The sequence below is a fragment of the Amblyomma americanum genome, chromosome 1 (assembly GCF_052857255.1).
Source record: "Amblyomma americanum isolate KBUSLIRL-KWMA chromosome 1, ASM5285725v1, whole genome shotgun sequence".
Taxonomy (NCBI): Eukaryota; Metazoa; Arthropoda; class Arachnida; order Ixodida; family Ixodidae; genus Amblyomma; species Amblyomma americanum.
Window position 1 is genome coordinate 92313455 of NC_135497.1, and position 22735 is coordinate 92336189.

The window sequence follows — 22735 nt, forward strand, 5'->3', positions numbered from 1 at the left end:
ACGGCTACAAAGAAAAGCTATATATCTTCCACAGAAACTTCGTAGTTAAGGGAAAAAAAAGCTGCATAGCTTCACGTTGTAGCCGCGTGGCTGCGCTTGGGCGGATGTCAATGAGTAATTACTCCCTTGTAAGTCAGTTCACTTTCCGCGAGTCAAACAGACAGCGTACTTCCAGCAAATTTTTTCTCACGCGGTTCTTTTAATTTCAGGCACGGGCTCACTCTATAACGTGGAGTGCTGAGGATTACCTGCATTCAACGGCACGGATCATCAGTGCAGTGGCAAGGAACGGTGGGCTTACCTGAAAATCAGAAAAAAAGGCAACATTAGCAACGAATCAACAAAACCACATTACAAGCTTGTGCCAACATGTACTTTGCTTAGAGTGGTTTGCACAAATCGCCAGAGAAACATGCCTATGAGGCTCAAAACCCGGCAGCGATGATGTTTCGAGGGCGGCCTACAACGTGTTGACGCTCCTGTAAGATTCCACGTCCGTCAAACATCTAAAACGTTTGGCGTGACATCGACTGGCGGCAAAACTGCAGCATCGGCAACTGAACGCAACGGATGTCAAAGGTTAAGAGACGGGCAGCCCCAAAAATTATCTACTGGAACGCGGCTATCGCCTAGTCTTGCAACAGCCAAGGAACAGTCTGCTACACTTTGGCAGAAAGCGGAGACATTGCTTTGGGTCGAAAAAGTCTTGTCTTGCTTCGCCGCACGGTGCACCGATGATTTAAGGTTTTGGTTCCTGTAACTTACTTCGGCCCCATTTTATTTTATTTTTTTTTGTCCAGCCGCCTGCGACGAATTCGCTGGAAATTGCACGCTTTATAATGTAAATCAGGGGAGCATTCACATTGTTTTTTCACGGGTAAAATTGGTTCGCAACTGGCTGCCCCTTAAATGCCGTCAAGATTGTTATCAATGGTCTACTCGAGGAGCTGCGACGACCTGCGAACCGGACTTTCGGTTGAAAAATGTTGCGCGAACTTCGCCCCACTTCCTTCCATGGAATGAATAAAATGTTCCGCGCATTCAGCCAAACATGTTGTTGTTTCAATAGGGAGCCACTTTCCTACATCGTGCGGGAAAATGGCAGCCCATGTTCTCCGGCATAGGCTGGCGACTACAGAAAATCGTTTTATCTTATAGTTGCCGCAACCGCGCTGCGTCACCCAAGAGCCATTGATCCGTAACAAATGGAGCACACATCTTGTCCCCATTGCGCGCAACGTCACTTTCAGGATAGGCTCTACAGCTGGCTAGAGAAACGAGAACGAACACTTTCCGGTCAAAAGAGATGCCAACGCCAAAGACGGCTCACTCCATGAATTAGTCGATATGCATGCCCGCCGGTATCGCCTTCCCGCGCCAGAACAATCGGTCTCGCGCGCCCCTCCGAATCCACTTCTCTGCGCCGCAGCAGGGCGAAGGGTGAAGCCCACCGCGTAGACACGCACGGAAGGCAGTTTGACGGCTTATCCGGGCGCGCCGTATTTGACTCACAAAGCGCGCCCATCTCGGTGGGCATGGAGCAATCTGATGAAGTTTCCGGCCGTTCTAGTCGCCGCTTCTGCGAGACACCCTGGTCATTCACTGAGCTCGCTGGCTGGACCCCAAAAAGGGCACCACCGCACGACAGAAAGAGCAAGATACGGGTGGGGGAGAGGCTGGCGCCACTCCAACTGAATATTTGATGCGCCATTAGGACCGCGGCCGGTTGGCTGACACCGGCCCCAGGGCCGCTGCGGCTGGCCAGGGTCCCGGCCCTGGAGAGAAGGCTGCTCCGGGCCGCATTAACCCACATTTAAAGTTGCGTGACTCCGCAGCCTTGGCATTTGCGCGCGCGCGGCCGGACGGAGGAGAGGCCCTTTGCCGGAGCATCCATCAAAATTCATTACCGAAAGAGCATCGCGGACCCGGCGACGGGCCAGCCGGATAAATCCCGCTCCGGTGGCCGGCCAGATGCTATAGGGGGAGGAACCCGCCTGGCAAATGACGCGAAGACATCGCGAGTAATTCGTCTCCACGCGGCCGAAGCGCGACACGAGCGACGGCAGGTGCGTGCGCGCCGAGATGGGGCAGTTCCAGGGAGGTCCCCGCTGTGCACTCGGCCAGCCCCTCCGCCAGGTAGGCCTGGCACTTGGAAAGGGCTTCTCCGCGTCACTGAAGGCCTTTTCGCATGACATCCGACTGGGACAGCTAGAAAGGCTCGCCGACGGATCACACATTTAGTCATTCGACAACTCTAACTAATTAGCTAGCTCAATGATTATAGGTACCTGATTCCGGCACAGAATCGATTACACTGAATCTCCGGGCATAAACCAAGTGCCGGTTGAAAAACCCAAAAACGCCTTTCATGCGACACGTTTACATAATAAAGGGAACTAATGGACTTGCTCTAGCCCTGTAATGCAAGTAGGAAGACACAACAAGCCGAGAAGAACGCTTTGTAAATCTGCAGGCGATCTATGCTACCTTGTTTTACTTCTTGTCGTGCGCTCTCGGGAATCTCACACAGACATAGAGCAGACTCGGTCAGCGTAAACATAGGGTGGACTCGAGGAAATTGAAAGTCCTTTCGGCAACGCGCGCTTCCGTGGGCATACTGTGGCGGTCATTCTGTTTCTCTGGCCGTCTTTGTCCAAAACAAAGAACTAACTGTGAGGTACACCCGAATGTGGTGCCGACAGAGAGCAAACAAGTATCCCCAGAAGACGACCTCACCCCGTGCCGGGCCTCGCGCAACTTTCCGAGCCCCGCTTCCGAGCAATAACTCTGAATACGCGGGACGTCTTATCTGAGCTTTGAAATGCCGGGCTGGTGTTGCACAGCTTCTGGACAAACTCCTCGAGGTATAGGGCGAGTAACGCATGTAGCGGCAGCACGCATCAGAACGCAAAGCACCGAGCCGGTGACGCTGTAGAGACTGCGTGCGGGTTTGTGAATCTGCGGCCCCGTGAATCTCGCGACGCGTTGATATCAGACGCTCTCGTGATACAAAATGATAGGCTCATTCCGCGCATATGGGCCCGTTTGGAGGTCCCAGATTCGCCTCCCGTTTTTGCACTTCCTCACCTTTTTATTTTTTCCTCTCCCTCTCTCTCGTTCCCGCTTAAAGTGCGCCCCTAATTTCCCCCCCAACCGCTGGCAGAAACGAACAGCGCGATAAGAAAACAACGTTTTCCCGTCCATCCAAACCTCCTCCCTCTCAAATTTTATTTTTTTTTCCTCTTCCCCCGGCGCCCTACCAGGGCGCTAATGCTTCTTATCTCACTGCACGAAACTTGGCAACCGTGAAATCGAGCCAGCGTGCGCCGACAAATTACGGCAAGAAAAGTCTTGATACCGCGCGTTCTCCGCTACCGAGAACAGTAATGAGGAAGAAAAATGACCCAACAACAAATCTGCAGGAAGGAAATATTTAACTGCGTGCGACGGCGCGCCCCACCACAGCGTTGTGGGCGGACAGGGGGAAAAAAGAAGATTATATAAGAAGGGAAAGGGGAAACGCATATTACAGGCGGCCGCGCACGTAAAACACACTTTTCTATCGCGCAGCTCGTCTTCGCTCTTTGGATAAGAAAAAAAAAGAAAAAAAGAGGAGAATGAAAGCCGGAAACGAGAAAAAAAAATCTCCCATTTAAATGCGCATAGAAAGGCCTGTTAATTTTCAACGCGTGACTTCGTAGACAGCGGCACGTGTCCGTTCGTATCTTCATGTTCTCCGGACGCTCCCAGACCGAAAACGCGGAAGAAGCAAAAAATAATAACGCAAAAACGTAGCGATGCTAAGGACACTTAAAAAGGAAGAGGAAGAGTGCCAACACCGGCGCAAGACGAAAAATAGTCACGTTGAAGAAAATGGAAGGCAAGGCAGAGATAACGGGCCCGAAAAAAGATCGAAAGCGGGGGGGGGCATTTGAGAATATGCGCTCTCTCCGCAGTGCACGGGCGGCGCGGCGACGGCACCAAAGGGGGGGGGGGGGTTCGATGCTGCTCCTCTGTATGCGGCTATTGTTTATTCGGCCTGGCTGTGAGTGCGTGCGTGTCTCCGTTTTTCGTGTCCGGGCGAAGGCGCTCGACAGTTTCGGGGGACGTGCTTTGGCGAGCGCTGGCGCGGCTTTTATGGCTGCGGCAACGGCACGCATCCATACATGTCGGCGGCGGAGTGAGCTTCGGGCGGCTGGGCGCCCTTCGAGAGAGCCGAGATAGCGGACGGATCAATCGACGGAGGGAGGAAAAAGGGGCCGCCATGCCCTGAATGGGTACGGCGTGTGGGCCACGAGATGTGCCGGGAATGCCGCCCGCGGAGGGAGAGGCGTTATGTATACACAATGCATGTGCCAAGATAACGGTGCGGTGCCGATCGCCGCCTCTCGGCACGCCTGTATACACCACGGCAGCGGGTTCTCACGTGCCGGCACGCTGCCGGACTCTCCTTGGACAGCTTGTAGCCGTGAAATGGGCGCAGCCGTATGGACCACCTTCGAGGTAACGGTGCCGCTCCTAGGATAAATCAGCGGGACCGGTAAAGTGCCCCCGTAAGCCTTTTCCGAAGACAAAGATGATTGATCCGGTCAAAGCTCGGTAACGCTTCAACATTACACACGTGACGGGCCCGCCGACGCTAGTTTCAGCACGGAAGACCGCACCGTCGTTCAAACCGGTACCGTACCGATGTCCGAGGCTGACGTAAGCATGGAGCACGTGTGTGGGCGAGGAAGACGTGAAAGACGAGAGAAAACTGTCGGAAATCGAACTTTCCAACTCGGGCACGGTCAGGACCGTATTGTTTCTCAACGAGGTATATTTCTCTCCGCAGAAAGTTTCTGGCCGATACATAACCACGTATGTTTAATCTCATCTATCTAAACTAGCGAAAATGTGTCGCGTGGGGCCGTTGTATGCGTCGCCTATAAGTTCTCTCGTCGCTTAATCTGAATCATTGAGCTTGGCGCCCAAGTTGCAGTTCCGCTCTCTCTCTCTCTCTCTCTCTCTCTCTCTCTCTCTCTCTCTCTCTCTCTCTCTCTCTCTCTCTCTCTCTCTCTCTCTCTCTCTCTCTCTTTATATATATATATATATATATATATATATATATATATATATATATATATATATATATATATATATATATATATATATATATATTCTGATGAAGGCGTTCCACGGCCGAAACGTCAAATGCATTGTTTCAAACGTTGGTCTCTGTTTAGTCACGACAACTGACCGCGCCAAGTCTTTTTGTTTTCCTTGCCACCGTTTGCAGCAAAAACACAAAAAAGCGGGCAGTGGCGCAGCTCTCTCCAGACAAAACCGCACAGCATGCGCTTCCCCCTTCACCTCTATAAATAACTTTCGTCAGTTGCTACTCCGCGCACCCGAGAAACAACATTTCCAAGGAGCCGGGCTTCTTAAGCCGTGCGTTCCGTTCTTGCGAGGCGGAGATCCACCGAGAAAGCGAGAGAGGCTCGGACCCACACCGAAGCCAAGTGCCAAAGAGCGGGAGAGCAGCGGCGGCAGAGAGTGTCACTCCAAAGAGGCACCTCCGCCACGCAGGCTGCGGAGGAGAGACGGCGCTCCATTGTAAAAACGCGGCCCCAAGGCCAGCCCCCGCCCGAGACGCAGCCGGCGCGCGTGCGGCATAATGGGACGCATTCAGATACAATCTGACCTTAGCCGCCAACGAATCCGCCGAGCCAACTCTGGCTGCCTCGTCTCTCTTTTGCTGTCTAGTCGACCGCACTTGTCGACATTCATTTCGGGACAGCGGCGGAGGGAGGGAGGCCCGGGGTGGGTGTGGAGAAAGTTAAAAAAGGTGTTGCGCCGCGAAGCATAAACCAAAGCGCGCGAACGCTGCCGGGAGGGCGGTTGCGCAAAGCCAGGTATGCGGCGGCAGGGGAAGGGAGTCGGCTGATGGGAGAGGAGGGCCCGGAGGCGGGACCGCCGGAATAAATTGACACATTCCCAGAAGAGATGCGTGTCGGTTAGTATAAGACTATAAATGACGCTGACACGCGTGTTCGCGCGCGGGCCCCCGTCTGCGGGCGGCTAGGTCCGCTCCTTTTTCTTAATTGTTTCTCTCCTCGTTGCTTCCCCGCTGCCACGCACGCACTGCAAGTGGCACTCGCTTCAAGGCTGCGAGAGAGGAGCGCGTTATAACCGCGCGAGAGGGGGGAGGGACGACCGGTGCAGCTCTAAAACGCGGCGGAGAAAGAACTGCCTTGCGTGCGCCCAGGACGCCAGCGGAAAACGTCTGGTTTGTGACAAACACATTGAGGGGACGCGCGACGTCTGCGAGTTTGCGCCGAGAGCTGTGTCGTTTAGCCTCTTCTACAGAGCTAAACCGTTTGTGCATACCCACTTCCCGATATTGAATTCAAGTGCTTTGCCAAATAAGAAACGCTTGTTAGCGGGTAATATAAGTGACCGGGTTAAGCATTCGAGAACTCAGGAGTGGCGCCTTGTGCCTATTGCGACTATCGATCGATCCCAACACATGCGGACCAAACAAAAAACTTTCGAACAAAACCACTGAATGCGTTATATATTCATTAAACTACAGATGCAGGCAATCTCGCGTCTTCGACCTTAATAATAACTCCAGCGGACTGTGAACACGCACTTCATCGAAGACAGTTTACAAGTATTCGTGTTTTGTTGTGTTTTTTCTAATTCAGTAACTTCTTTGCGACTGTAGTATCGAGTCCCGTCCAAGAACCAAACGCGGTCGCGTTACCTGTTCTTTGAATATATTTACGGCTCCATAATTGACTTAAGAAGCGCATTTAGTGTCCTGGTGTCTCAGCACGCCTCCAAAACTTGCCGTAATATAAACGTGTGGACACTACAAATGAAGATGAAAAAAAAAAAAAGAGGCCTGAGAAAACTTGCAGAAGCCGCAAGAGTGAAATGCAACAAGAAATCGCACTTGAAATCGGGGGTAGTAAAAGGAGGGTTTTTTAGACCTAGGACACATTAGCACACGACAAGGCCTCTGATACCATCGGCTCACTAATGACCGATCTCTTGCATTCCGCTCCGTGCATATCAAAGAGGGCGCCCCGCAGGGCATACGTTCTCAGACTCGTTGCCAGCAGGAAAAAATGCGGCGGCCAGTTTAGCGGGAAACTGCGAAGCAGATATAAGGCATGAATGAGAGAAAAAAAATAACAAAAGAGCGGCCTCGAGGAGAAGTTTATTAATTCTTAGATATGACAGGTGCAGTAGAGTGTGACTAACTCGCTAGCGCAGGCTGAGGCGCTTACGTGAGCAGCATGTTCGATTCGCGAAGTCTATACGACAGTTTATGATAAACACTTCCTGTACGCTTTCGGTCATCGTGAAAAGCGGAGAAACCGGCCAGTTCTGTACAACCACGGCTAGCTGGCTCCGTTCGGGAGAGATTAAAAAACCCTTGTGTCGAAAGCTGTGAACGTGAGCGCAAGAATGGAAAGTCAGGATGAGGCGCTACCGCACAAACGCGAAGATTCTGTCTTTTTTTTTTTAAGTTAAAGCGCAACTTCTCGACTCGTGGCAAAGCTTTTCTATTTGCCAATCGAGTATTTATCCGATCACGCGCCGATGTGTCTCTACATTTACGACCGGTGCGACAAGTCGCGCTGGGTGGAAATACATTCACGGCTCTTTTTCTCGTGAAGCGTAGTGATAAAAAAAAAAGTTGGTCACACATCAAAGCTACGCTATGAAAAATCACACTTTCAACGCGCGCAGAAATGATACACATGCGAAAACTTCGGTGCAAGTGGCATACCTCTGAAACACGTTCCTTGCAGACAAGAGAACCAAACGCCGACACAAGCAGTGTTTTTTTCCCATAGCCTCACGGTAACAACAAACGGCAGGCGAAGTGTGGGCCCCTTCGTTTTTTTCCGCAGCTACCGACTCTTTGTGCATGACGCACGTGTTCTGCGGTTTCACGGTATACAATACCCCCGAGCGGAAGCGACAGAGACACTCGACCTGCGTTTCGCGGCGAGTGAGAACAGACCGCGTGCATCCGGTCACGCCACGACCGATGTTCGGCGCAGGCTCGTGTAACGCACCTCGTGCGTCACCGACCGCTGGAAACGTGGTCGGGTACACATCCGAGTGAGGTATTTTTCCACACACAGCGACGTCCGGCCCATCATCTCGACGACGCGGTGAAAAGGACGAGCGAAGCGCTTTCCAGGCCCTCGGCGGGCACCCCGTGTGCAAGACTCGGGGTCGCGCATCGGGCCGAGAATTAAGTTGGCATTACCGCGGCGGGGGAGCCGCTACACACGAGGCGCCGGGCAACTGCAGGTCGTCCCAGCGGCTCTCGCGGAGAGGGGGTCGCGCTGCGTATAGTCCCGACAATCGATCACGCGGCGGCCTCGGATCACGACCCCGCGGCGCGTCGCCGACGCGCCCCAAGTGGATCTCCCCGCCGCCCGTCTTTATGCACCCAGAGGAGATGGATGGAGACTCCTGGGGTGCTGCTCATCTATGCAGGACGGCCGCCGCGCATGTCTGGCCGCTTGTATACACGGCCGCACGCGCTCCCCGCAGGCCTCGACGACGAGCATAACAGGGCCCGCGCCGCGTGAGGCCCCGACAGCTCGCCTGATTAGATACGAGCGCCGCGGCAAAAACGTGGGGGGCGAAAAGAGCGCGGGAGAAAGGAGAAAGCGGCGGGTACTCCTTTTGTCCGGTGCAACGTTTCACCGTGTGGGGGCGCACTTTATCAACTATTCCCCCCCCCCCCCCCCCCCCCCCGTGAAATTTGGCGCTGAAGGTGACGACGGCTCCATTCAGGCGCATATATCGTCTTTCCAAGGACTTGCTCAAACATGCTGCTTAAGTACAATGTTTTGTGGCGCATGTGTCACATGTGTTCTGTTTAAATAACTGAACGCAATTGAGTTCAAGTATACTCTTTTACCTTCGGCCTTAGCGAGCGCCATCAATCGAACTCTCAGGCCGGACGACACGCACTCGAAAGATGGTCAGCCCGGCAATATTCACTCGCTCGCAGTTGGCGCTACATGTTGAAAACTTGTATCCTGTAACCTGAGTCACGCAAAGCAGGCGATGTTCCACAGACGCCACCCATGGCGAAATCCACGCACATGGCGCGACCTGCCGGAACTCAAAACCCGCCCGTGGCCTGGCCCGTCCACGGGCGGATCAATCAGGCAGCTGTGTTCACGGTGCCCGTCGCCGCATGTTGCCACGCGCAGGGTCGGAGCCGCGGCGCCACTCCACGGGCTGCGGCGAGAGTTGCCCGGGGCAACCCGCCCGCGGCGCCACAAACATAAGAGCGGCGCGCATATCGCCGCAATTATGAATGGGCTTCCGCTCGGCTAGCGAAGTGTGTCATTTGGCGACCGTGTGGCGAGTTCCGCTTTACATCGATACCTCTAGTTTTAATTGCGAGATGCGGGGCGTAGAAGGGGGGGGGGGGGGGAGCTTTCCGCGTGACTGCCGACGCTCCGTCGTCTCGCGGACGACGCGGCGCGACACGCGGACGCCCGCGCTGAGTTATGGTGCGGAGGACCGAGTTAATAAAAGATGGCAGAGTGGCCGCCAGTGCCGCTGCCACGGGCACATTAGCGCTGGCGGCCGCTGATAGCGCGCTGGGCAGCATCGCGACGGTCACGCAACCTCACCAGCCGCGACGGCTGCGCCGCCCGCCGGGAACCAGGGGTAGCGCGGCACGCGATATAGCGCCGCCTTCCACGTGCTCCGCGGGCCGATAAATACTGCCGTCGGAGGGCGCTCCTCGTCACGACCGCCGGTGCGCACGTTGCGAGTCACGGAGACTCACGCGGCCTTAAATTGAGGAACTGGATCCCCTCCCCCTCCCTTCGAACATGCGCCCGAGCAGCACTTACCAGTGCCGATCCTCGAAGTGGCGCGAAATTGGAAAGTATCCCGCCAACCCGATGTTTCGGCGCCCGCTTACAAAACGCTGCATGTACGGAATGATAACGAAGCCTTCCATTGCGCCACCGTCCCCGGCCAAAGCCGGCATCTGCATGCTCAGTAGCCTGCGGCCTCGGGCCGTGAGAATTATTCTTACGAGCGAAACGTAACCAGTGTAACCTTGAGTTGTCCCCTACGCGGGCAGCAGGAAGAGGCCAGCTATCTTTTTCGCCCCACACTCCGGAGAGGCGCCCCGCGCGGCGTCGTTTGTTCCACCTCGGTGCACCCTGGACGCGTATAGCGAAATCGGGAAGACGTCGGTTCCGCGTATTGATTAAAGCCGCATCACCGCGCGCGTGTCCTTATACGGGCGAAGAATGAAAGACGAAGCTCGCGGAATATGTATGAGCGCGGCGGCGCTGCGCAACAGCGCCTACCGCGGCGTCGATTGCGTCACACGCGCCACAGCGCGCGTGGGCTGCAGCAGCGGAAGGGTAAACGAGCAATGCCGCCCCCAAGGCATGCAGTGCGCGCAAAACCGGCGCTGACAAGGGTGGCCCATTGCGAGATACTTTGCATTCCCAGGCGATTACGTCGAAAGGGGCCACCGCGTTCAAGGAGTATGAAAGCAGCCGTACGAGTTTTGTTTTGTGTATTGTTTCGTTTTTGTTCCAAGCTTCCAAGGCCAGAGCTCTGCTAGTGAGGCCACTGCGTGACGTTCGTATCTCGGAGGCTACTTACTCTCCGCGTCTTCCTGCGTCAAGGGCGCCGCCACAGAGGAGAGGTCTGAGCCGCGGAAAAAGAAGCAAGCGCGCTCATAACGGCCAAGGACGCGCCGCTCATGCGCGTATTTCATCCACGACAAGGTGCCTTCCACGGCTCACCGCGTGAATGCTCGCAGAAAGGAAGCACGAAAAAGCCAAGCCCGTTGTTCGAGGTATAAGCACGTTGGCACACCATCGGAAGCGTTCATTACGGCTGCCCTTGTCAAAACAAGGGTTGGCAAAAGTGGCCGTTCGCTCCCGCGAAGGGCGCAGCGGCCAGCAGGCATACACAGCCACCAGGGAATCGCCAACCTCGGCTGGAACACGTGCGCGCCCACCGGTGCCAGTGGAGCGGTGTTGGCGCTTCTCGCGCCCTCTCTCTTGGAACGACGGTCCTGCTAAACTCCACCCAAATCGGCACGCCGGAAGTGCTTGCCTTGAAAGCGAAGAGAAAACGCTCCGCCGGCCTCGCTTCAGCCTAGGCACAGCAAGATGCCCACAGCAACTTTCCTTCTTGCGAGACAAGCTCGGGAGCCGAAAGGCTTCGGCCACACCAGCCCGCGATGGCTCGTGCTCTCAGTGATCGAATGCGTACCTAGCTTTTCAAGTAAACAACAAAGAAACAAACCCCAACACTGCGTACACGGTCGCAGCGCCTTCCTTCGTAAAACGACTAAATCAAGCACAAACAGCAAGGAAAGAACCATGGCCCCATTGAAAGACACGGTGCGCAAGGCATGTGGAAGCGGAAGAAACCTCCGTGTGTTCAAAATACGGCCGCATCCGGCTGCTTGGAAGTTAAGCAAAAGTGCCAACCGAAAGAGCCAGGCTGAAGAGCGGGCTGTCAGGAGGAGCGGGGCAGTGGGAGGCGGCACGATGCAAACACGGCAGGGGCGAAACGCCGGGCTACACTTGCGCACCCCCCGACACCGAGCTAGAGAGGAGACGCGAGCAAATACCGCGCTCATGCCACAAACGCCTCCGCGAGCAGGTATTCAAGCAGAAACGAGTCATAGCGGGGGGGCCATAAAGGCCGAGATCGGCAACGGAGCAACGCGCGTTGAATCGCAGCCATAAAGGCGGCTCTTGTGCGCGCGCGATACAAAACGCGCGGGCAGTCGCCCCGACCACGATAAGCCCCGCGCGCGAGAGATGCAAGCGCACGTGGTGTCTCGGCAGCCGCCGCGTGAGCTGTTTGCCGAGAGAGCGCGCGCCAAAAGACAAAAGCGCGCGGGAGGGCTGCCCAGAAGACGACGCGCTCCCAAATGAACGCATCGTGTGCACGCGCGCGCACGCGGGGACAGGGTCGACGAACTTCCGGACGGCCTGGGCGGCGCTTTTCGCGGCTGTCCCTCAAAGCCGCACAACGACCGGGCTCCTCTCCCGCCCCCATTCTGGCGCACTTCTTCAGACGACGCTGCCACGACGAAGGCGGGCTGCGTGCGAAGCCATTAGAGCGAGGGCACAGCCAGGAGGCACGCGTCTCAGTGAAAATATTTCATTTTGATTCCGCAACGCGCAAAACACACTCTCCTTGACCCGCCGCCTACACAGTACTCGCGCCGAGTTGCGACTAAGCCGAAGCCCCCCCCCCCCCCCCCCCCCCCCCCCCCCCCCCCCCCCCCCCCCCCCCACGGTTGGAGGGAAAAAAGAAAGAACCCAAGTGGCTCAAGGCGAAGCGGTGTAACAATAAACAAAAAGATGACTGAGGCATCATAACTAACGAGGCAACACAGCACCGCCGGGAAAAGCAGGGCATTGAAAGTGCTGCCCATTAGGCGCGGGATCCCATTAAAGCAATTAACGCTGACACCTGAGATCAAATTATGCCGAGCGTTAACACGAGGAAGAAGATGGCTGCAGTGGTCTGCATTTTTACAGTGCTCCCAATCTCTCGCGGTCTTTTTCCTCGCCGAGGAGCTCTCTAGCGTTGAGGCCATCAATCATGGCAATTTAGCGCCGCATGAAGAGTGACGGAACGCGAAGCAATGTTTGGGCGGCTTTTTCGCCTCACTGATACAACGGCGGTGCGCAGCGTTCCGCGGGCGCCTGGTCAACGCTGTGGAAATGAAGCTAAATACCGGGAAACAAGCAAGACACACAGAGACACACATTTGCAGCGAAGTTGAGCACGCAACACACCACCGACCCCTCAGTCTCCAAATCGAGAAAGTTAATAAAGAAGAGAGGACTTCCAAACAAAAAGATTCAGACAGAAAAAAGCAATCCCTGCCTAGCACACATTATGGCGAAAACAATAGAATAGCAAACAAAAAGGAAATACAGCAAGGAGTGGCGAAGATATAAGTTTAAGTTACATATTCAGCCAAATATACGACGGCAAAAAAAGTTAATGAAATTGTCGCACACGAGGGCAAGTTTCCGGACTTTTTAAAGGCTTGAACTGCCATTCCAGGGGCTAACGGTAGAAAAGTTCAAACGATCAGGTTCACACATTTCGATCGTCATATCGTGATCACGCACAGACAGGAAATATATAGCAGCAAAATGAACATTCTCAACACACGTGCTCCGTTCGATATATTCTCTGCTCTGTTCAACATATCCGCTCATATATTCTGGTCACGTGGATGCATACAGGGCAAGTTTACTATCATGCTGTAACAGAGAGAAGCAATACGCGAATATGACGATAAGGACAAAATGCAATAGACGGAGCAATTACGGAGACAAAGGACCATGCAGAAAAGAAAAGGTGGAATTAAGCCCGCCGGCTTCTTCCCGGGACAGGCGCAACGTGAGGTATAGATAATAGAATTACATAATGAGCCGGAAGCGAACGCGCGAGGGCCGGCAGTAATTAGACTTCCTCAAACTCCCACTAACAAGCGGACGAGAGCCGAGCATGCACAGGGGTACACGCGTGTCAACAAGAGCTTTCCCTCCGCCGCCGATCGGGCCACTTCGCTGAGTCGCGTGTCTTGTATATATGCAGCGTAAAGGGCTTGACGACACTCGCGGCCGACGAAAATGGGGAGCTCTAATTTCTGCTCGCTTTCTTTTTATCCTACTTTTTCGCCCTCCTTTCAATTAATTTTTCCCGCTGCTATTTAGACGCCGATTTAACCTGTTCCTCTGCCCGTAGTGCTCGTGACAGGCGCCGCTATGAACTTTGCGAACGAAACCCGCCGCGCAAACTTTTCCAAACGCGCCACGCAGAGAGGGGTCACTATTTCGAGCACGCGGACATCAATTAATCATTCCGATGGGTGGGCGGACAGCAGACTCGGGAATCGGAGCGGCGCAGACCCGTCTTGCCACCAATTCCGAGCGGACTGCGCGACGGCGTGCGTATCCTGGCGCATTCGTTAGCGGAGTGCGCCCCAATTGCGCGAAGCATGGAATGACTTCGTCCCGAGGCAGCTAGGCGACTGCCTGGCTTCCGAGTTCCTGCGACCTTCTAAAGTCGGTAGGGCTTTGCAGACTTGAGCGCAAGTGTAAGACGCTGTCGTCAAGTCGAAGAACAACAACAAAAAAGCCGATTTTTGATTCGCTGCTGGCCAGGCAGATACAGAATGTCAGGATAAAAAAAAAGAAAAAAATTCTAACCGCTAACCACATCTGTTAAGTGTTTGTCGATCACTTTCATTACAGCCTCTAGACAACGTACTCGAATATTATTCGGCACAGTTGAAGGAAAATGCACGCTAAAGAACACGCTACTAAGTTCACTTTCAGTGACGATGAGGTTAGAGCAACGAGATGCAAATACGTGCAATCACGCGTATACTGGCAGCCACTAGTCTAGTACGTGCTACGAACGACCCGCAAAGTTCGGAACAGTGCCAAATGTCCAGTGCAGAGACCGGCAGCCAATGGCCGGTTGTGATGGCGGTCCAAGCAAAGGGGTAGGTGGCGCCAGTCGTTTGCACGTAGAGTGAGGGGGAAAAAAAGAGAAAAATTGTCGTCGCTCGTCTGGAATCGATGTCTCTCGATTAAAGAGCCGCACGACACACACGACGTCAGTGGCCACTTTAATTAATGGATAGGTGGGCAAACAATTAAAGTACCTCTGTGTAAGGCTTGACACAGTACATTACTCATCAGACGCCGGAGTACGTAGCGAGAGTGCCGCATATATTCAACTGGGCGAGTCCAGTTAATTAGCTACATTATTAATGTTGGCGCACTTCAAACGTTTACGCCAGCGCGCGTGAGTTTCTTTTTTAAAAAAAATCGCCTGAAATTACACTGCGAACGGAGAATGCGGTGGAGTAAAAAGAAGAAATGAGCCGATTTCCATATTTCATCCAGGGATAAAAAAAAAAAGAGCGATTTTTCCTGCGGCACAGGGCTACAGCATTAACTCGAGACTGAGCAGTTAGGGACGCTACTGCGACATGTGCCGCCTTGTAAAGACGTGAGCCATTTGGGCGGCAAAACACACGCAATAAACGGCCCCTGAAGGGAGGGGGGCAAAAACATACACGGCAGATGGCGGTATGGATTGGAGGGAGCCCGATGGGCGACCTTCGACCCGCGGCAGCGGGCGGCTTCCGCGCTGACAGGCGTCCGGTGGCCCGCTCGGATTAGCGCGCCGAGAGCCGCCTGGACGCGACACAATGGCTCGCATCAGGCACCCCCGATAAGAGTCAAGGCGCGCTGACAGGCCGGCCAGCGCGCCAGCGCCGCCGCTGGCGTTCATCAAGCGGGATTACGGCGCCGAGTTGGCAACCTGCGACAATGGAGGGGCACGTCGAGCGGGCGTCGATGGCCGGCCGACCGCAGCCAATCGGTGCCCTTTGTCTTGCCCCGGCGGCACAGCAGATACGGGCCGCGCCATTTGCCGGTCGCGCGCTTATAACGCCGCCACACATGAGTGACCGCACGTCGACGACAGCGCTAATGGAGCAGCGCGCCAAAACTGCTGCGGCGGGGCCGGACGCCGGGTCGTCGTGCACCGACGGGGTCTTCCTAACCTAACCCCCCCCCCCCCCCCCCCCCCCCACCGGTGCTGCACATCGCGTTGGAAACCACGGACGAACGGAAGGACTCCAAGTGGACCCCGAGACCATGCGTCCACCAGAGATACATAACGACGCCATGTTGCGATACCGCGCGACGAGACGAAGTGCTCCCTGCCGAAGACCGAGGAGGAAAAATTGCCGTTTGAACTGACCGCTCACGCCCCTTTTTGTGCAGCGTTGCATCTGTGGCAACAGTTGGTGCCGTATTTTGGGGCCTCAACTCTAGCCTCACTTTTGCCGGGAGTCGCAGAGAAATTCTTCACCGTCGCTCACTAATAAGCGAATTCGGAACCCTTTTTGGCGAAAGAGGGGTTTGGTACCGACTGTCGGCGCGGTCAAGATTGCCCGCTGTGCTTGCGACATCTGGATGGAGCTGAAGATGGGCTGACGCAATATCTGAAGAGACCAATTAGAACGTCAAGACCACTCCATCAACGCCACTTCGGAGTGCAACGAACATCACCAATTCTGCCACGCCGCACTAGGAGACACTGGATGATTAACTATTATACAATGTCGTATTTCATCACTGAGTCTTTCCAAAAGTACACTTCTGCGCGGCTTTCTTTAACGAAAGAAAACTACAGTTTGCAGCACGCTTACTGCCACCGATGCTTCGTCGCATGTTACGTTTTTTGGCCAAGAAACATCAGTTTCGTTCCATTTCCAGTCATTAGCGTGAAGACTGACTGAAGCACATAGAGCGCCTGTCCACTTGCAAGCAGAGAAAACAGAAACTACATCAGTGCTTGGAAACAAAATCTTGGCGCACTGCGAATTTACGTGGACATGAACGCACGCGCAGATATTAACCAGATATCAATGACAAAGACACTACTTTCACCCATAACGGAGCTAGAATAGGGCAGAAAATTAAATACATGCAGGTGTCGCATCATCGGCCGAATTCGCAAGGAAACTGCGTGCGTCGACAAAGTTTCTTTTTCGGTTGTTGTTTTTTTTTCACGGATAGCAGAAGCTATAGGCCACGCCACCGTTCACTCCAAACGGGGATCACGGAATCCTTTTCGGTGTAGGCGTAACGAGCTTGAATTGAATGACGGCAAATTTTCTAACTGAATTTTCGCAGCAATAAATGCGTCTTTTGCTGCATGACAAACGCCAACATACCGAGAAATACCGATAGTGTCTCCTAAAGCCAGAACGGCTTGACGCTGCGCGCACTACCGACGGCCAGCGTATACACTGTGCACATCAACGTGCTTGGAGGACTCAACAGAAGTCGGACAACCCTCACCAAAAGGAAATCGTGCCTCGCCGCTCACACGCCTATACTGCAACGGCAACGACACACAAAGAAAAGCACTTTCGGTCACCTTGCGTTCAAGTTACAGCAGCGTCACCAGCACATTCAAGTAAACACGCATACAGCTGACCTACAGCTGACCAGTTAAACCGCCGCCGCGCCAGACGATGACAAATCCAGTGAACACGCACTGCTGTCGAAGCACTCGACTCCTTTCCATATAATAACCATCTGCGGTGACAGCAAGTCCCGCGTCGTAAAGTACCCGGCAGGAGCAAACAGACGCCGTCGTCCAGACAGCTCTGCTCGGTTCTCCAGTGCAAACCACGCGAGACAGTCTCGCACTGCGGAGGCGAGGGCGTCGCAATTCTCGTGCCCGTGAATGAGACCGAAGCGCGGGCTCGGGTTGTTTGGCAACGCTGCAAGTTGCTCGACGCGCATGCAAGCAGGCGTCCGCAGGAAGGATTGCCGGCCAGACGCCGTTTCGCAGTCTCGGCCCGTTTCCGGCTCATAAACATCGCGAAGGGAACCCGGCCGCAATGCGCGGCGACGCGCAGTTCCTGCGAGACAGCGCTCCACCTAATATACGGCGTCAGGTGGTGCGGACGAAGCGCTTTTCGCGACGTCGCAGAAGTGTTCGAAGTCCGGAAACTACTCTGCACGCGCGCCCAGCGGTGATAAGCTGCCGCGTGAAAGCTAAGCTGGCTGAGGCGGCCTCTGGGCGCCTCCCGAGAAAACCAGCTCAGTCCGGCGCAACCGCCAGACCGATCCCCGCGGCCTCCCTTTTCAGCTGTGCGGGTTGAACCTCGGCCTCGATACGTGCACGGCACGATGCGCGCAGACAGAAAGAGCAACCGCTAAGCACAGTTTCAACGGTCATTGACGTGTGGTTTTTCTCATTACTCGCTGTTGTTGGCCGTGTTGAAGACAAGGGACACGCCGCTCGAAATGCCAAGCCCCTATCCCAAGCGAGGAATTTTGCGCAGAAAAACCATGTTGAACCCTATTTTTTCGACCAAAACAGTCCTTACCCCTTCAAGAGCGACCGGCAGGCCCGCGCCTCCTTTCAAACAAATGACTGTTTCACTCTCTCAATGCCGTCTGTTAGGGACAAAATGCAAAAAAAAAAAAAAACTCCCTCGTGCTGAGGTTTATGTGTGCACTATATACAGCGTCAGGAAGGGTCGAAATTACACTGATACAGAAGCTCACCAAATAGAGTAGGTAGGGGGAAGGCGGCATGTACGCGGGGTCTGAACGTCAGTCGACCGAACATGGAAGATTTTCGTGAGACTGAATTTTCCCTTTATTAAGGCATCGTCTTCGGCATTTTCCGACACCGAACATCATTCTCATCTGCAGGTTCCTCCGCCGCGGTGGCTCGGTGGATATGGTGCTCGGCTGCTGACCCGAAAGACGCCAGTTCGACCCCGGCGGCCGCATTTCGATGGAGGCGAAATGATAAGAGGCTTCTGTATTGCTCAATGTCAGTGCACGTTAAAGGACACCAGGTGGCGATCGAAATTATCCGCTACCCTCGCCTACGGCGTCGCTCGTAGTCATTTTGGGACGTTGAATCCCATAAACAGAAAACATCTCTACAAATTAGCTTAGGGTTAGGACGAATGACAAAAGCCGCAAAAAGTATTCCCAAGCGCCCCCTATACGAAAACTGTGTCCCTTCATTCATCGATCGCGAATCCGAGGAGCGACCGGATCGTCCGAGATCGGCAACGTCAATCACTGCAGTTGCTATGCGGCCGAAGATCAAGAGGCTCAGCTGATATATATCTCCAGACGGGTTGCTCTTCGGTGACGCATACGTCTGACGCAGTGCGACCATTCCCCCAAATGGCGCACGGGGGGGGGGGGGGGGGGGGGGGGGGGGGGGATGCGAAAGTTGAAAGGTTACGTCCGCGCTATACGAGCAATAAATTCACGGTTCGAGTCCTAAACGCCGAAGGTCGTTCCGCTCCGCAGCCTGCGTTCCACGCGTCCGCTTTCGAAATAGCTACTGGCGCGTCCGCTTTTTAGTCACAGGAGTGGAGCCAAACGGCTATTCGCTCCATGAATGGATCCGAGCGCGCGCGTGTACGAATGGCGCGGGATGTCCGATATGTCGACACTGTGGGCCGGCCACTGTCGACACTAATGCGAGCGAGCGCACATTTCGGCCCGTCCCTGGCGCGCGCACTGCGGCTCGGGCCAGTTAATGGGCGGCCCCCTTCTGCGGCCCACGCCGGCCCACGCTCTGTTATCGCCGTGTTCGCGTGAAGTTCCAGTCCAGTCGGTCCGATTAGGGGAGGAGGAGGGCGGTCATGCACGCAGCGATTATTTTGAAAGTAAACACCGCGAGACTGTGCAGCGGGGGTGTCCCTAACGACGCCTATCGCGGCCAGCATAACGACAACTCACGCGGGGGACCGCACGCGTGTGACCCAGCGTTCCCTGCGGTGTATAGCGCGCTAAACACAACGAGGGATACGGGTGCGGCGAGCCCCGCCAAACAAACCACTGGCAGCTAGAGTATACAACGTCCCTTTGCGATCCCGGAGATTGAGGAAACCTTGTTGGCAGAACCGGAAGCAACGCACACTGCTTCAAGCGCAAAAAAAAAAAAAACACGCTAAGAGAGGTACATCCGCGTTAATGGTAGGCAAGCAGATAAACGCGCGAAAATTTTGCAGAATACAGAGCCCGGTAATGGGTGCAAAAAGATTCAAAATCTGTCCGCTGTAACGTGTCAAGTTCGTAAACACGAATTTGAAAACAGAAACAGAGAAGTGCAGAAAAGGTGCGCCGAGCGGGTAAATATGGAAAGGCGGAGTCGAAAGCGAATCTTCGGAACGACTCAGACGAGGAAACCGTTCACAAAATGACATTTCCTGTCCCTCAGATGTGCAATCGCGGCCCATTAGAAATTCAAGACATTAAGTTCCTTATCGGCGCAGTCACGAAAAAAAACAAAACAGAAGAAGCCAAAGCTCCGCTTTCAAAGTGAGGCAGGGAGAGAAAAGTTCGCGGAATATTATTCGCCGAAGAAGACTCCTTTTTTATTCATCCCGCGGCGGCTGCAGGACGTCATTTCAGAAGCGAGCCACGGAATTGGTGCAGCAAGAAGCGAACGAAAGTCACGAGACAAAAAGTGCGAACCGCGAATGTCCGACAGAAATTACCGGTTCCTCCTCCCGGCGGGATCGCTCCTCCGAACGGCCGCTGCGCACACGTTTACTATGCGCCGCCCACAAAGAGATACATAATAGCGGCGGGCCATGAATGTCCAAAGGCTCGCTGCCCGGCCGGCAGGAACACCACGCCGTCTTAATAATTCACGCCGCGGACGTCAAATCTGTGTCGCCGAGAATACGCGGAGCTGCGGGGCCTAAAAGGACTCTGGCTTATGGCGCCAATTTGCGGAAGAGCTTTGAAGTCGGCGACAAGGTGGGCCCCCCGCCAATCGACGTGCCTCGACTCCGTAGCGGCAGACGCGGCGCGCTGTGCAGGAAATCCAACGGGACTCTGGACCGCCGCACAGGAACGCGTATTGCCTTTCTCGCAGTGTAACGGACGTAGCTAGGCGAAACAATGTTGATCCTATCTCCCGGGATTCATTGTGGCGATTCCTTTGTCGCGCATCCCCCATTGTCCCCGGCGACGGAACGCGAGAAGCGTCCGCTGTCGCCACACCGGCCGCCTGGTGTTCCATTTATTTCCGGCGTTAAGCCGCCGCGACTGGCGAAAGCAACCGCCGTGAAATGTTGAACGATGCCTCGCTTAATTACGCGGCCCCGTTTCGGCCCGCGGTATCTGCCAGCGCGAGGAAACACTTCTCTCTCGATGTCGGCGGATATGCCCCACTAAAGGTTCTACGCGCTTCTTTTCCTTATACTAATAGCACTCTATGACTTCTCGAGACGGAGCGCACGGTGTGGCGAAATAAATGCTTGTCCGCTTCGTCCCGGGGCACGTTGGCATCCACTGTCTCTTTTCACGCTCGGCTGAGCGTCGCGTGGCGTACGCGCAACGTCCCCAAAGGTCTTCCTGCGCCCAGGGTGTCTTCTGCAGTAATTAATGCGCTTGTCGCTGCTTCATTTTCTTTTGTTGTTGTTCTACCCGAAAAGACAACAACGGCACAGCACGCGCATAGCACAGTTTCATCTTCCCGCTCTGCTCAAAGCAAACCGCATTCCAATCTCGGCGACAGCTATCTTCTCTCGTGTTATTCGGTCACCAAGTTCACGGCGTTCGTGTGCAGATGCAAAAATACAAGACTCGCGCCTTCAGATAATGTTATCCGTCTTATGACCCCTGGCTGTGGACACGCGACACACCTTGCCATACGCCCCGAACGCACCTTGAGAGCGATTCGCAGCGTACAATGCGTTCATCCCCTATAGCTTATAGGCCTCGTGCGCTGGTATGGTGGCGCCACTGCTCCAGAACAAGTGGCGCCACCTCACGGGCGGCGCGCGCGGAAAGCGGCTGTTCGCTGTCGTGTGAGGGAGCCGAAGGAGCCGTGAAATTTGTGCTTCCCGACAGAGCCAGCGCATATACTGATCTCCTTTCGGCTGCTTTTGTGCTTTGCGTCGCATTTGCACATTCGCATACACCGTGTTTGTGTTTCAAAATAATCTAAAAGCAAAACAATGCAAGTCACAGCCCGTTGTCGGCCGGGCGCGCTTTTCGTCCGCCGGCGTCTTGGGTGCGTCTCCTGGCGCGAGCGCTTCTGCTGGCGGCGCTTCGTTTCAGGAGTTTACACCCAAACAGCCATTGGGAAGGTGTTGCAAAACAAAAATAAATATTATCGCGGAGCGCGCAGACCACACTTTGTCAGTAACCCGGTTGGTATCCGAAGACCTGCCTTGAGGCGCCGGACCAGGCATATGTGCATACTAGAACATCACTCTGAGAGCTTCGTCGGTATCCACCAGCAGGGTTCGGTCACCACCGCCGTTCTTTTGCTTTCTCGCTCGCTGGCTCCAAACGATGGGCGGATCGCGCTTGAGCGCATGCAGTCTCCGGAAAGAACAGCATGCATGACCGGCTTAATTAACATCATCAGCGTGTGATGATGTAGCTTTCAGGACGAATGGAAATGTTGACGCGTTTTTAAAAACAACGGTTTGGTGCGCGGTCGCGGATTCTGCGACTCCAAGCCGGCGTATGATGCGTGCGGAGAACCCTTCTGTGCAGCAGTGTCCGGACACCTTCGAGATATGTGCAGGCTCATGTTGGAGGCGAGTTTAATTATTTTGCGGCTTGATCGTTTCTTCACCATCCGTTGGTTTCGAGTGCAAACATCGAGGTTGACATCCCGCTTGCTCATCGCCAAGTAATGCGCGCAGTGACGCGAACGCTCAGTGTGAACGACTTTGACGATATGCGGCCGGGTGCATCACACGGGCCGCTTGCAGTGTGCCGCGTGCGGGATTATTAGCCACAGGGTTCTATGTGCACGCGGCTTTGCATATATAGTGCTTTTTTACGTTTTGTAAATTAGGCCAATGGTAGTCGCTTGCGCAGTTTGTTCTCGGACAGTGCCTGACACGCGCGCGTGCGGCGCAGATTTGTTTACTTTTTGTGTACGCAACTCTCTTCACAGTTTTCTCATCGCTTCTCCACGCTGGCAAGTTTACCCTGCACTCCGTACTGCTTTTGGCAGCGCTGTTTCGTTTTGCACTCGAAAGATTTCCAGGAAAAACGATAAAGCGTAATGTTTAACTGCTTCCCGGCGGTATTTTTGAAGCTATTATGGCATCCATAGAGGCAACAGTAAGTCGACTTACTTGTTTTAAAGG

General features: G+C 54.5%; 1 protein-coding gene across 3 annotated transcripts in view; it reads right to left on the reverse strand.

Annotated features, from left to right (window-relative positions):
• LOC144113230 (Krueppel-like factor 6) overlaps positions 1–22735 on the reverse strand; it is a 225989-nt gene that overhangs the window by 60583 nt on the left and 142671 nt on the right. Inside the window, exon 1 of one of the 3 annotated variants that reach the window (XM_077646205.1) lies at positions 7784–7903. The exons of 1 other annotated variant lie outside the window; for it this stretch is intronic. Coding sequence is in view for 1 of the 2 variants with exons in the window: in XM_077646204.1 (XP_077502330.1) it covers positions 249–254 (6 nt within the window). In the remaining variant the exon portion in view is untranslated. Of the gene's footprint in view, positions 1–248; positions 272–7783; positions 7904–22735 lie in introns of those variants that run through there. One more of the 3 variants, XM_077646204.1, reaches the window with a different exon arrangement.